This window comes from Lissotriton helveticus, chromosome 10 (genome assembly GCF_964261635.1).
Source record: "Lissotriton helveticus chromosome 10, aLisHel1.1, whole genome shotgun sequence".
Classification (NCBI taxonomy): Eukaryota; Metazoa; Chordata; class Amphibia; order Caudata; family Salamandridae; genus Lissotriton; species Lissotriton helveticus.
The window spans coordinates 1,013,442,117-1,013,458,567 of NC_136071.1; the positions used below are offsets into that span (position 1 = coordinate 1,013,442,117).

Here is a 16,451-nt window from a genome sequence, read left to right on the forward strand (position 1 = left end):
AGCAATAGACAAAGCCAAAAGTAGGATACGGTAGATATATAAAAAGTTTATAAAGAGCTATATGACCGTCAATAGTAAAAGAAAAGGAAAGGAAGAAAGAAAAGAAACAAATGTGAGACAAAAAAATATACTGAAGAATAAACTGGGGGAAGAGAGCGAAGAGAGATAGATAAGAGAAGAAAAGGAAGGGGGAAAAAAGATAGCCAGATAGGACAGCACATGTCAAATAGACGACTGTAATACTTACCATATAAGGGGGGAATGAAGACAACAATAAGGAGTGGCGACAACGAATAAAGACGGCACAACCAACAAAGGAGAAGGTATTTTGCCGGGACGCCAACACGACAAATAGGGAAACAGGCAACTGAATTCCCAAAAACCTATAAGGGAATTGACAAAGGAAAGAATGTGAAACAAGTGAAAAAAATCTGAATTAAGGAGCAACCTGTAAAGGAAGCAAAACATTAGTAAAACAGAAAACAAGGTTTGCATAACAGTCAAGTTACAGAAGAAGGACCAGGAATTTCCATTGACGAAGCAGAGTTCAAATGAACGAATTTCCTCAGATCTGCAGGATTGTCGAATGTGGACATGTTGTTCTGAAAAGTCACCTTAAAGAGACAAGCATGGAAAAGCCCATATCGTGCACCTAGGGCCCGTAGTGCAGGTCATAGTTCGAGGAAGTCCTTCCATCGTTTAGCCGTAGCAGTAGAAACATCTTGAGAGATAAACAAGTTAGCACCAGACCAAACAAGACGCTTTTTAGACTTAGCTGCGTTGAGCACTTAGATGAGGTCTATAAACTGCAAGAAAAGAAAAATCACTCGACAAGCTTTTAATGGAGCCAAAGAGAGACAAGGGCCTAATCTGTGAGCACGCTGAATGTTCAGTTTAGTTGAAAGTGGAAGATCTAGAAGCTTTGGAAAAAAGGAGGTGAAGAAGGTGACCGGATAATTCCCTACAAAGATTGTTCAGTCTGTTCCAGTTTACAAGGTCTTCTGCTGATTTTTTAAGCAGCAAAATCTCTTTTAGATAGACGGAGTTCTGACCATGCTGAGGGGGGAGTAGTCTTTATGCTTTTATGCCCATTTATGGTAATTGTTGTTGTGGGCCAACACTGCGCAGCATTGGTCTAGACTATTGTTTGGACTTTCCCATAGTACTTCCCTGGCACAGGAGGGACTTGTATTTAATCTGTTCAAATGGAACGGGCTGCTTAATGGGCAAGAGTATTTTCTCTGTGGAGAAAAAGAAATATAAGTAAGGGCATTTAGATGTATGCAGTTGAACTATATTTACAATTATGCATGGGTGAATACTTACTCTTGTGATACTCCTAAGAAGAGAGAGCCTATTAAGAGTATGGCTGGTATCCTTTCTGATTCAAAATATTGAAATTTGCACCCAAATGTCGGTGTTAGCCTGAGGTATTGATTAATATATTACTTTGTGAATCACATCCCTTGTATTTAACTCTCAGCTGACTTGATCAAAATGAGTAGGAGTAGAGCTTGGTCACTAGGGGTGCATCAATATGCACAAACAGATGTACTGTTGTGGCAGGGAGTCCTATGCATATTCCATTTAGCAGGATTATCCTAGAACCACAGTGCCACAGGGTTATTCCTGACCCACATACTCTTTATATTCAGCCCAGCAGAGATGAGAATGGGTACTGGCCTTGCGACGTTGACACAGACGTGCCATGTAATGTGGTTGACCAGAAGCTTGGCAGATAATCTGCATTGTTTAAAAGATCCCAATAAAGAGTATAATGCTGTACTGAAAAATACTGACAAGTAGCAGATGAGAGTGCTGACAACAAATACAAATTCAGACTCTTTGGTTTTCATTCTTTAACATTATATTCTGGTATGTTCCCATAGCAATAGAACTGGTTGGTTGCTCACAAATTACTTTCTGCATTCACTACTGTTAGACCTGGCACCCTTGGCGTGTTTTTCCCTGACTTTTTGCCTCTACCTCCTGTGTTTTTGATGCTGTGCTGGATTCCATTTTTGCTGGCTTAGATGTTTTGGGCACTTTGCCACTGCTGATCAGTGTCAAAGTGCAAGTGGTCCCTGTGTAAATTGGTATTATGATTGGTTCTCCCTAATTGGCATATTTCATTTACCAGTAGGTCCCTAGTAAAGTGCACTAAGTGTGCCAGGGCTGGTAAATCAAATGCTACTAGTGGGCCTGCAGCACTGATTGTGCCACTCACATGACTAGCCCTGAAGAGACGTCTCAGGCCTGCCACCGCCGTGCCTGTGCGTAGTTTGTTAACTGCCATTTCGACTGGGCCCTACCCTTCCCTTTTCTTACACATAGGACACCCCTATGGTAGGCCCAAGGTACCCCCTGGGTAGGGTGCAGTGTATGTGAAAGGTATGACCTGTGCCGATGTGTTTAAAATGTCCTGATAGTGAATTATTGCCAGTTTCGTTTTTCACTATTGCAAGGCTACCTGTTCCTATAGGACAGACTGGGGAGTTTGTTTATAACATCTTATAAACATAACTGTCCCTGGGAACAAGGTAGGAAACTAAAGTTTAGTGTGCCTGAACTCAGAATGTGAAAATGCATCTTTTCGTGAGGCTGATTTTTGCATTTTGTGTTTGAAAATACCACTTTTAGACAGTAGGTATTTTCTTGTTTAGCCATCCAGTGTGCCTCTGCTAGGATGTGGATTCATTGTGTGGGTTTGGGTGTCAGGGGTTGGGCAGGAGCAGTGGCTCTAGAGAGCCTTCTGAGTCAAGGTTGGGCTGAATAGACCTGAGATGCATTTAGAGTAGAGGGAGGAGATTTCCTTTCACCTGAATGGACCTGGTCTGCTTTCCACAATGCTGTCGCCACCTCCTGCCAGAAAGCTGCACCAGAGAGGACATAACTGGTTTTGGTTGGGCACAGGGCTTCTCTGCACAAAGAGAACAAAGACATTTTGGGGTATAAGTATTAGACCTAAAATCCTTGAACTTTAGATCATTCCTGGAATTCAAGAGTAACCTTTGCCAAGGAGAAGAGCTGGAGAGACTGAGGAGGAATAATTCCCCTTTGCTGTGTGCTGTGCGGGGTTGGCCTGCAGTTGCTGTTTCTGCCAAGGAATGGAGAAGGACTTTGCTGTGTGCTGTGTCCCCTGCTTGAAGGAGATCTCCAAGGGCCTGTGAGTGATGGCCTCCTTTTCTGAAGTCTCAAGGACACCAAGACTTCACCCCCAGCTCTCCTGAACTCTGCTGCTGTGAGTTCTGACCTTACTAGGAAAAAAGAGAAGGGGTAGTGCCCAAATTACCCTCATGGACATGAGCACATGACATCAAAAAGATGTATACGAATACAAAGGAGCACAGAGGGATCGATTCAGTATTTATTTGTAATCAAGGTTAAATTAAAAACCTTGATATATCCAAAAAATGAATTTTATAAAGTAATAAATACACAAATTATAGTCACATATATAGCCATATCAAACAACTATGTGGAGCACATAAAACAAGCAACAAGTAATTATATACAGCAAGAGTACCTTTCCATATAATACAATATACAACATATACATCACATATATATATATTTACACTGAATATCAAAACAACACAGCCCTACAAAGAAAAAACAAAAAAACAAAAAATGACACAAAAAACATATATATAATCTATGTGCGCATTGAATTGCAATGCTACACTACCAGGTAGTCCTATGTAACAGCGCCTGGGGAAATTATTACCCCAAAATAATTATTTAGACCGCCGCTTATGCTACAGTCTAGCACAAATTAACAGTTGAAACGGACTCCTCCACAGAATGTCGACGCGGTCGCGTTTCAGCCACACGTATCTATGGGCTTCCTCAGGACAGAAGGGCCAAATTACAGGGATCCAACAACAAATTACGGACCCTGTGCACCGTAGCTGGAATATCCAGGGTTGGGGTACACCCCACAGGGGGTACCTATGGGTTGGTGCCCACTTCAAGTGCCCACTCGGTAGGGAATAACACAGCAGAGGAAGGGTCAATTCTTCTCTCTCTTACGTCTAAAGTCCACACGGCTAAAGGCTTTCAGGATGCGTCGGGAACAAGGTTTACCGGTGAGTTCTGACCTTCCAAGAGGTGTCTGTGCCAGTTTTGGGCCTCTGGAGGTTGTTGCTGCTGTGTGGGAGCTGGAAGAAAAAAGAAACTCAAAGAACTACAGAAATCAACACATCGCTCTTCTTGCGGCTGTTTTTCCGATGCATCTTCATGGCACAAGAAGAATTTCCATGCATGGTTGTGCCGCTGTGAAAACCGATGCTGCGTCAAAAACAAGGTTGGTGGAGGGTCTAAGGGGAAAATTATTTAAAGACCAAAGGACAGACAAACCCCTTATTCACAGGAGGCTCAGGATTAGTCCAGGGGTACCGACGGACAGAGCGGGGCCTCCAACCCTGAGCAGTGGCCAGGATGAGGTGAGGCTTTCTCCCAAACATTTTTGGGAAAGAATCCTAAATACTTTATGAAACAGACATCCCCGTCTGGAAAATTCAATGTACGGTAGGATGTTTTGTATCATTAATTTGTGTTAATTTTTGCTTTTTTCACTAAGCTTAGGTCAAGCTTAATTGCAGTAGTGTTAAAGAGGTCCTGACGAAAGCCCGGTAGGCTTAACCTTCCTACAATGGCTGAAACATGTTGACCAAATACCATCCTTTATAGACAGTTATTGTGTCAAACTGTCTCACACTCATTTTAATTTTGACACCATGATTTTCCCTAATAAAGTTTTCCTTAAATCATGGTAGCCAATTTTACATCTCACTTTTTGATTCTTTTTGCACACATTTTTTCTCACTGCAATTTAACATCTCACACCATTCCAAACTGATTTGACTTTTGGTATGATCCATCACTGGTGGTTCCTTGGGTTTGGAGAAGCACATAATTCCAACAGGTGTGTGGCTCCCTAACCGGACCATCTTTGGTTCTATCCCAGATGATGAAGCTCTGCCATATGGGTGGGCTGATGGGATTCATTCCCTTTTTGTTGTACACACTTTACAGGTAGACACAGAATCCGTCATATTTTTCTTTGCACGTATTAGTTGTACAGACCAGTGACAGTCCTTTTGTATTGTTAAAACCGATGCTGCACCTTTTGCTGCAGCAAGAATCGATGCATTGAGGGATTGCAGCTGAAGTGGACCGAAGCAGCGCCACTCGACAGCGCCGCATCGATCGCCTACGCATTCCGGATTGCCACGCATCGTACCTGTCTTGCAAGTTTTCCCAACGCATCACCGGAACTGTCACAAAGAATTGATGTATCTCTCCCCATACAAACCGGATTCAATGCAACTCATCCTCCGCGGACTGCAGAACTGTCGCAGCGCCTCCCCAAGGTCTCAGGAGTGATGCATCTCTTTGTTGTCCGACTATGCAGCTGTTTGGCTTTTGGAATTGTGACGCATCTACATGTACTTTGGTGAAAAGGCTCGCATCCATAGTTTTCTATGGTACAAGTTCTTGAAACCTTTTGAAAGTCATATTTTGAACTGTGTATGTTGGATTTCTGTTGGTTTGGTATTGTTTAGTTTAGATACACATATGTTATTGTTCTAAACTGTTTTGGTGTTTTCACTGTGTTACTGTGAGTGTTGGTACAAATACCTTACACATTGCCTTTGGGATAAGCCTGTCTGCTCATGATAAGCTACCAAGGGGTTGAGCAGGGATGATTTAGAGTGTGATTACCCTTACCCTGATTAGAAGCAAGGGTCCCTATTTGGACAAAGGTATCTACCTCTTCCAACTAGAGACCCCAATTTCTAACAACTACCTTCTGCTTAACTCTTTCTCTGCTAAAGGTGTTCAACCTGGTAATATTATTCCATCTACCTCATCCCAGTCCTTACAGTCTGAGGCATATGTACATCGCTTACAAGCACCCCACTGCCTAACAAATGTAAAAATAAAACCTATGGTTCTAGCTTCAAGCTTCATGGTCAAAAGCTAAGAGTAGGAGAAACCTGAAAAATGTAGCGACTGAAGTTGCATCATATTTGGCAGGCCTAGCACCTTGCCTGCACCTCCAGAAAATGCAAGATTTCTTATTTTATTTTTAAACAAATGTTATTATTTTATTTTAAGGGAACAACAAGTCACATGTTCCATCCATAAAAACAGATCAGTCAGTAACAATTACAATTAGCAGCAAGCCTGGCAGCTTGTTCGAACTAGCGCACACAGGAAGAAAGAGATATATAAGTTGTTGTATTTTCATTTTACTCCAACGTCCACTCCCAAAGCCCCAAGCCATTTACCCCAAACTCTGGCATGTTTAGCCAGCAATCCACTGGCCTCATACACAGGTTTTTCTTGTTGCCTGCACCAGTCCAGTCCACGCCTCCACAATCATGCCCTAGGGTCTTCAATGTGCAGCTATATCTCTCTTAGCCACTACGAGAGCAGTTCCCAAGAAAGCCCTGTCTGCCCTAGAGCACCCCACACCGTCATCCACTCCTAAATGGATCAGCAAAGGGGAGAGTTCCAATGTCAGGTCCAAGAAGTCCGATACTTCAGCCACCACTACCTCCCAGTAACATGTTATGAAAATACAGGACCACACCATGGGAAAAAAGTCCACAGGGACATGGCAACAGCTGGGGTCGGTCACCAGGCCATTCTGAAACAGCTTAACTGGAGTGAGGTAGGCACAGTGTAGGTAATAGGTTTGCACCAAATGAAGCTTGGATGAAATTACCATTACTCTAAGGGCCATCATAGTTTTGCGCCAGTCAGCATCTTCTAAGGCCCTATCCATGCCTCCCAACGGGTCTTGAGGGCTTCATACGACTGAGGGCTATTAAGGATCAGGGGATGTGGGTTCGCAATGCATGGCACAGCTGTAGAAATTTATGAAATTGTCTATTGGAGAGGGAATGTGTTTGTTGGAGATCTTGGTAGGAGACCATATGTGAGCCTGCCCAGACATCACCTGGAAATGTGATATCTACGGTGTTCCATCGAGCAAATCCCTAAATTGTTGCCACCTCCCCCAACCATGTGCCCTGCTATAACGAGGTTTGTTGAGTGAGTTTCTCCCACCACCCTGTATATTTCTGGGCCGCCCACCCTCCATTAAGAATCCGGGCGAATCACCTGCGGTATCGTATTTGGTATGGTAGTACCATAAGTGTAACGCCGTAATACGGGAGATACCCAGCGTTTTCACGGCAGTGAAAGGCAACATTTCAATGTCCTATCTTTTAGCAAAAGGTCTATAACTTCTTCCCCAGTACTCCAAAAGTCGTTAACTGTTCTGAATATTGGACAACAGGATTACATTGTGTGAAGTCTCCTCACATCTCCCACTCAGGACTTTGGCCAAATGTCTAGTGAGAGGCTGGGGATGGAGGACAATAATCATCTGTCATTCCATTGACCCTCCCTTGGGTCACAGGAGACCCTGGGGAGGTTGAGGGTCATTGGTGGCCAAGGCACCGGCTTCAGAATCTGGGGCCAGATTTACATAGAAAAGTGTTTGTGATTACCAAATTGCTAATTTTTGTGATTAGCTGTTTGGAAATCGCAAACACCCATGTACCCGTGGGACCATTGCCTGCTCTTAAAAAGTGTTTTACAAGGGTTGTGGGAAGGGGCCTTCCCATTTGTGAATGGGTCACCACCTACTCGAAGTAGGTGGTAAAATGTGAATATTTAGCAACTGCATTTCAGTTGCAAAACATTCACACATACCACTGTGATTCGGTATTAGGAAGGCAAACCCAATTTGTTATTCGGTAACAGGTTACCGAATTGCAAATCGGGCTGTTGCGAACAATGCAAGAGCATTGAATAAATAAACTCGTTGCTCGCTGCTTTTACATCAGAGAAGGCTATATAACTTGGTTTCAAATATGTGCCTGTAAATATATTTATAACACGAAAAGCAAGGAAAATCAGAGAGCTGGATTAATTTATACAAAAGCCATGTGTTGTGATCTGATCTGCCAAATAAATGTTGCTTTGAACATTTATCAGTTTTTTTTTTGCCTACTGTGCACTGTTTACTTTGATAGCCTATAACATAATCTAGTATACCAAAATATATGTTCCTAAATTTGAATGTAGAAAATAAAGATAGTGTTAATGTAGTTTTAAATAAACCTATATGCTATTATTATTTTTCTGAACTTTCATTTTAAATCTTTGCTCTCTTCAGGGGGATCCCGGCTTGCAGGGATTGCAGGGAGAGCCAGGATTACAAGGAAAAGACGGAGAGATGGGGAAAAAGGTAAATATCCTTGATGTCGTCGTGTTTAAAACATGTTTATCATCTTGTGAATTGAAAGTGCCTGGCTATGAATCGGGCGTTAATGACATTGCTGGCACCCTTATAATGTTAGGGATTAAACGGAGGTAAGAGTGTTGCTTCCCATCAATTTCGCTTCCTAACTGCAGCATCCTTCATCTGCAAGAAACGTCTGTGCTCAGTAATGTATGGTGGGTGGTTATTTCCACAATGGTTAGTACCGGATACGTGTTGCTTTTAATACCACAAGTGGAAAGCGTTCATGGAGTTTGCTAGCAGAAGAGAAATGTTTTGTCTTGGGCCGGAAATATTTATGACAGCTACATAACTGCCTGTTCATGTGCAATGACTTAAAAGTGAATTTCTTGGAAATCCACCCACCCATGGACACACAGGAGGGAATTGACTTAGTAAGTAATGGGAGAATGTCATGTAAAATAATCACAAGTATCTTCTTCGATTTCATAGTAAAATAAGGAAAAAAGTTCATGTTTATTCAAGAGTGGAAATACATTCCAAGAGAGTTTGGAATAGATGTGTGTTAAAAACCCAGATGGTGCAAATATATCCCCAGACTGCTGAGTAAAATATATACAATACATTTTTCATCATATATCTTTCCGCTCCTAATTTTTTGTTCCTTTATTTTTCATTTTCAAGAAACATAAGGTGGAATGTAGGATTGTCACAGCAGACTTGGGCCTTTCTATTGGAGGCCCTCCCAAAGACTGTGTGATAGAGGTCAAAGCGGTCAGTACTGCTCTTCTCATATCATTGAATTGTGGGCAGTGGCGGCTGCTAGGGACCAGAAGTGGTGATGCAGCAGGGGCACGGAAGGCGGTTGAAAAGAAAAAAGAAAAGATCACTTACCTATGTAAGGCCGCCGCTGTCCTCTGTTCTCTTCTGTTCCTGACTCTCGGCAGTACACAGGCTCTCAGACTCCCCTAAGTCAATCACGGTGCTGCTATCATGCATGACAGCAGTGACGTGATTGGTCTGAGCGGCCTGGTTTGCCGCTCAGACAGTGCCTGGGACTGTTTTCCACCTGGCTGTGCAACACAGCTGGCTCCAGAAATGCTAAGTGCGCATGAAGGTTTGGCTGTCCTGTGCACAAATAGTGCCCACCACTCCTCTTCCCTGCAGGCTGCTGCTGTACGTCAAGATAGCACAGCCCTGGCTCAGCACTAACAAATAAAATTATAACATTGTGTTATTGTCATTTTATTTTTTCCTTGTTGCACAGCTCAGAGAGCGGTGGGGTGACGCTCCTCCTCCTTGACGTAGGAGCCTCTTCTGATTGTGGGTCCCAGTCACAAAGCGTCTTGTGTGAGCTGAATTAGCAGGACTGATTTATAAAGCACATTTTTTGAGAAGTTGTGCTGTACTCTAGCCTAAGATATGTCTTACTCATTAACTTCCTGGAATAAGATTTCATTACTCAAACAGATTAAGCATGCCTGAGTAAGAATGCCTCACGAAAAAGGTCTGGTTATTCAGGTGTGATTCACATTTGAGATAAGTCTAAGGGCCAATCATGGAAGAAGCCTAGGGAATCAGTTCCGATGTCTCACGATGCAGCCAAAGTATATAAATCGTAAATCTTCTTTTGTAGGTTTACTCCTACTTTTGGAGTATATTATTTTTTAGAATTCAGAAATGTTTCCCGGAGTACTCAGAGTAAGCTATGACTGTCACAGTTTTCTCATTAGTGCTCCTGTAATTCATTTGTGAATCCCATTTTCATTAGCAAATATATCATTGCTGTGGCGAAAATTTCAGAGGAAGTGGGCATGTAACTGCTAACTTTCTGACCGATTTTTAGAAGAATTTTGAAAACGGCACTTCAAGGTTTACAACCTTGTATGGGTGCAGACTTGCAATTTTCTTTAAATTCACAATGTTTCCTAGTCTATGAGTAGACATGTGAACATGCCTTTACATGTATGCGATCACAACTTTGTACTGTTTTCCCCATGGGAGAAAATATGTATGCCTTTGGAAAATTCCTTCTACACTTCAATAGGTTGGTTTTAGAGGCGTTCCCATTCTACGCCATGTTTTGACCAAGTAGATTTGGTTTTTAGATCCTGAATACCAAAATTTAGCATGTTAGTGAAATAAGGCAGGAGTTACTGATTATTTGACCAGAGCACTATGTAGCGTTTGAACACACCCTGAAATTTCAGTAACATCTCTCCAGTGCTACAATTTGTCATTGTGCTCTTCCCTACAACAAAAATGTAACTGATACAGAATTATTACGTCTAATAATGTATTCATCAAAACAACTTGTTAAGATTTGATACCAGCAGAGGGCCTCGCGTTACATTTAAAGCCTTGCAAGCGCAGCCAAGAAGTCATACCTGCCGTGGAGGGAGCCCATTAGTCAAAAGTGGGCTGGCTGTTTAAAGCAGTTAGGCCGCCTTTCACAGTGTAGGTAGCAACCCAGCCTGCCATTTAAAGTGGGGGCAGAGGTCCCCTTGCAAGCGGGTGCTGTCAGTGAGTGCATCAACCTGCATGCAGATATTTAGGGATCCACCCTTCAAGGTCACCTTATGGGGGCACACTTTGGGCCTGATGACGAGTTTGGCGGATGGGTCACTCCATCACAAACATGACGGATATCCCCTCCGGAACTCGCAAAACGGTGTGACACCTCTTTCTTGCACCTCTTGACAGCTCCTTTGCTTTGTGTCAGCCTATGTAACATGGCGCAGGTGCAAAGGCAAGGTATTTCTCCTTTGCATGGATCCCCTGCTCCTTGGAAATGAGGGAACACCCACTTGAGATCACTCCAGTGCACATTTAGAGATGACATGATCTGTATTATATAAGGGGCCATGCAAGCATCTGCGGCCCCCTCTGTAATATGAAAGTGCCTCAGGGGAGGGAAGGGTGCAAATAGTGGGCACACATGCCTGTTGTTCCCCCCGGAAATGTTGGGGCATATTTACAAGAACTGATTTCCTGCGGCTTCCTCAAATGCCCTGACGACTCCATGGATGCGCTGTATTTACATTACAGTGCACCATGGCACAAGGATTCACGGGTGTGTCAGAAATCCTGATGCATCTTTTGGAGCTAAAGTGACGCATTGCTGGAGTTGGTCTTAAGGTTGACGCGACTCCAGAAATGCGTCAGAACACAGAGGTGAGTCCCATGTTGCAAGCCCTGTGTCAATCTTTACACCTGGTTTGAGAAGGCTTAGGGATTTTGATGCAGTCAGGTTGTAGAGCGACGCAGTAAAAAGTTGTACATTTCACTTCGGTAGTTCTATGTGACTTTTAATGTGGGAACACCACCCTGCATACATTATACCTAGTGCAGGTATCGTGACCCAGGCCTCTACAAACTGACGCATTGGGCACAATGCATCAGTTTGTAAATATGGAGCAGTGTGGAGCACTGATTGCACCTCTGCTGTGTCAAAAAAAAATGTTGCTGCGGTGGCGTTAGCTCGTTGTAAATATAACCTCTTAGTGTAGTATGGCATAAGATAGAGAAAGCGGTTGTGTCTGCCTCCCTGGCACTAGCAATATAGGAACCTTGACATAAGCTTGAAGGTGTATCAACAGAATAGTTATCTCTTTTGTGGAAGTCAACGTCCTACAGTGGAAAAAGGCTGGAGGCTGTAGATGGGCAGGGTTCCACAAGGCTTGATATCCTCTCAGAGAGGTCTAGCTCAAACGGGGAACATCACTTACAACGCAACTTTTACAACACAGTGCCTTTACGACGCAACTTTTACAACGCAAACCATTACAACGAAATGCGCTGGGGGGCGCTCTAGGATAGGGAATGTGTTTAATCTACTATCCAACACCTTCCCTACTATCCACGGGGACTGGAGTTGGAATAGTAAATTAAACAATTCACTATCCAGCGCCTAAAAGCATTATGCGTTGTAACGGTATGCGTTGTAAAACTAGCGTTGTAAAAGCATGCGATGTAAAAGCATGCGTTGTAATGTCGTACATCCAGCTCAAACTGTTGTCCACATTGGAAAAAGCTCTGAGTGCGACAAACCTTGTTTCCCTGCCCATTCTGGTGCAACCTCACTGGGCAAGCCTCAGCATCCTGTCTTAGTCCTACTTAGGTGGCAAAAAGGCTAAGTGCCAGTTGTACGAGCATATATTTTCGCGGTTCGGTATATGTGAAAAGTACCAAATTGCAATTTCCAAATCGTAGAAGCATATGTACTGTTGGGCTTCGTATTTCATTTGTATTGCTATTTGCAATCATGAAAAACCAATTTGGTAATTGACATGATACAATTTGCATTTAGTGAATTCGCATTTATAAGTTATGAATATCACATAGGCAGCTACTGAGGATATATTAGGGAAGTAACCTTTCTGCAGCACATTGCTCACTTTCTGTTTGAGGACCAGACACGTCACTCGAGCAGGAGCACATGCAGTGGGATTCTGCACTATCTACCCAGGAGCAACAGTCAGAGGAGGTTGGACAAAAGCGAAAAAATACGTTTTTAAGATGAGGTGTTTGAAATACTTGTTGATGAATTTGCTTCAAACAATGATATTCTGTCTGGGTAATAATTTTGAACATTTCAAGAATTCACCAAAGAAATGTGTGCATATCAAAGCAAATAAACGCCGTTAGATTTACTAAGCACAACAAATGAAATCAGTAAACACTGGTATGATTTAAGCACACATGAAATGGAGAAGCTGGCCAAATGAAAAAGTGAGGCAGGTTGCACAGGATGTGCTTGTTCTACTGATCCTCCGCAAATCCAGTGTAGGAAATGATTGAATTCACATTTATGTAGTTACTGACATTGATACAAGTACAAGTTAGAGCTCTACATTTATATAATTATTTACATATAATCAGCATAATTGTAATGAATATCATTTTTTGGAAAATTGAAATAAATTGCATGTATTCATTCTTTATTTTATTTGTGAAAACATTTTTATGATGAACTTTTTAATTCTTGAAAAATTCATATTATTAACAGTGCTTTAAAATTAAATATTTTTACATTTGGATTGTAACAAATTTGAAATGTAATGTGGAATATTTTTTATACAAATACTTTTTTACTAAAAAATTGTTTTATTTAAATGATAATGTTATTAAATATAATGTGCAGGTAACACTTTGGAACACAAATATCACGAAAAAGAAATTGAGTTAGATGTGGGTGATTTAGAAATGGGAGAAACTTCTTCAAACGTACTTATATCACCAACTACTTATCAAGATGCTAGTTCTGCCTCCAGAGTTGAAAGTAGAAACACTATTCTAATAGCTACACCCACTACTACTCCGACTTATCAAAGTAATGCAGCTTTGAACATACGTGGTATGTTTAATACACTATAGCAGGTTTAGATCAAGTGCAAGACCTAGATCTCCTGCCAAAGTATATACAAGAAGTCCCGAATGCTCAACCTGAAAGGAAAGCAAAAAAGGTGCCCTCCCCCAACAGGAAACAGCCTTTACCATGCAAGTAAATATATAAGGTAAATATGTATCTATTATAGTAAGGTTACATTTAGGGTTATGGGATGGGTGGTAAAAGGAGGTATTGGTAATTTGAAGGGTGAGCTGTGGTAAAGGAAGCTTAGGTGGTAAAAAAGGGTCCACAAAAACATTATATACGTTTCACTTACCTTAAAGATACTCACCACACATGGAAAAGGGTACATTGTAAAGACATGCATGGTAATGTCAATACAGACCCCTCATCGCACCAATGATAATAGGAAATAATCTTCCAATGGCAAACCAGGCATCTAACACACACAGACTGCATGCAATCAGCACTGTCTTCTCAAAAAAGTAATGCAAAGTCTGTAGGTCTGGTGTTAGCTGCCCACCTTGTGACTTCTCCAATTCTTATTTTGTATGTGAATGGCGTTTTGCAAGAAAGCACACAGCGCGTATTGTGTGAACGCACATATTATATAAATGTGAACGCCAGACCTAAATACACATAGTGCTGAAAGTAGCTATATCACAGGAGGCACACAGGTGAGTAGCATACGCGCATCCCTATAAAAGTGCAGTTATACTATGCACAACTATCACAGAACGAGCAAAAAGAAGCTTTATCACGCATCGTGCAAGCGATCGCTCTGGAGCCTATCTCGTATACAATATGGAAAAAGACCTTTAATAGACAAGTGTGACTGGCCTCATTTCAGCAAGATCGAGCTTCCTTAAAATCAATAGAGTTCTTGTGCCCTTTAAATTCTTCATAGCTGGTGGCAAAAGCCCAGCCCTATCTATCAGCTGCCCTCAAATTTATAACCCGGAGAAAGATTATGTATATGCGATTGCTGGGCCTACCGATTCTGGACTTCAATCCAGTATGGGCCAACCAAGACAACGGAGGTGCTTGCAGGTTATGTCATTACACACACGAGTCATGGCCGCACCTTCTGTGCTGTTGTCCTGCCATAATCAAGGAAAGGAGAATTCTACTCAGGCAATTATTTCTGAAACAAGGGGCCCGCACCTACACAGGGGCATCAGCAGTATGCTTTTCACAAGCAGAGGTTTCCACCCTCGCATGCTGCGAGAAATTTGTAAAAATACTCAGCGATGCACTACATTCTAAGCCAGACCCTTTGCAACGTCCTTATAAGTCCAGAAACTGATATCAAACTATTAAACAAAGTAAGTGGGAAACAAATAACTTTGCCTCTGGCACTGTATATTCCAGGAAACCCAAAGAGTTGGAGAAATGCCTTGGCGTCATGTAATTGGCGCACCTTGAAACGCCAAAGGCAGGCTCTCTGCAGGAATCTAAAGCGACCTTCCAGGAACCACAATTATCACTGAGCTAAGAATGCTCTATTGAGCAAATTTTAACGCACTTTAATTTCTTTTTTCAAACTTAGGGGCATATTATCAAGGACAGTGTTAAAATTATCACCGGTTAAGCGGCAGAAAACTGCAGCTAAAGCAGCGATAATGGGCTTGATAATATGCCCTGGAGAATTCCAATAGAAGCCCATGTTCACACCAAAACATGGGCTTCAATGGGAACTCACAAGGGCATATTATCAAGCCCATTATCGCCGCTTTAGCAGCAGTTTTCTGCTGCTAAACCGGCGATAATTTGTTAACGCCGTTCTTGATAATATGCCCCTTAGTGAATATATTATAGCATCAGCACTTTACACTGTTGTATTGTGTCCCAAGAAACAGTTACAATTATATAACCCACCTCCCCCAAATAATAGAGCAGTCATGTCTTAGAGGGTTCGATACATAGAAAGAAGGGTGGGTTAAAAATGCACCTACATATTTGTATGAACTGATTTGCAGTTTTTTTTTTTAAGTTTATCCGTTTGTAATTGTTTTAATTAACTGATACAAATACATTTGATATGATATGATTGATATGAGTTCTATAGTGCAGGGATATCACAAACAGCGTATACAAAAGTAAGTTAACTACCATAAGCTTGTGACAAAATACACAAGCCTTACCAAGTGCGACAGAATACACACTTCAGAAGTACAGAGTACAATTTTATTGCACAACACATGTAAGTCACCGGCACGGACAGCAACTCACAAATGGATGAGCAGTACAGAATGCACAATGGCCAGCAGTCCTGGGTGTAGCTTTATCATACAGCAAACAAGGTTCAACAAAATAACTTTATTACGGAGTACAGAGGCCGCTTTACGTAAGTTAAACAGTGCCAATTTATTAGAAAGCAGAGGCTTGCGGAATAGAGTGCAGCTTTAGGACAGACTATTTACAGATAACAGAGATAGGGAACCGCGCGTGCAGCTTAATCACTTACTACACACTGCAGCCCTATTAACATCGCAGAGGCCAGCCATGCAGTGTTCAGCGTTAATCACAGTCCTGTAATGGCCTGGGGACACGTCCTAGTGTTCCGCAGGAAGCTGTAACCCCAGCCACTTCCTTGAGGGCAGGACACACTGCACCCCAGGCCCGGCTCCAGGAATTTTTATTTGGGTGGGCCAATGGTGTATTTGGGTGGGCCACTGAGTTAGTCGCATCCGGCATGACTCGCGGGGGGAGGGAGAGGGGGCAGGGGGGTCACGCGGGGGGGGGGTAATTTAATAATATCTTTTCTTTAAATGTAGCTTACCGGGTGCCACGGCTTCTCAGCTCCTGCCCAGGATGCAAGCACCCAGGTTCCCTCCC

The 16,451-nt window shown here is 42.4% G+C and overlaps 1 protein-coding gene across 1 annotated transcript in view; it reads left to right on the forward strand.

Moving 5' to 3' along the window:
- Positions 1–16,451, forward strand: part of COL28A1 (collagen type XXVIII alpha 1 chain) — a 621,255-nt gene that overhangs the window by 329,494 nt on the left and 275,310 nt on the right. Inside the window, exon 19 of the mRNA XM_078663712.1 lies at positions 8,198–8,269. Within this exon, the coding sequence (XP_078519838.1) occupies positions 8,198–8,269 (72 nt within the window). The remainder of the gene's footprint in view (positions 1–8,197; positions 8,270–16,451) is intronic.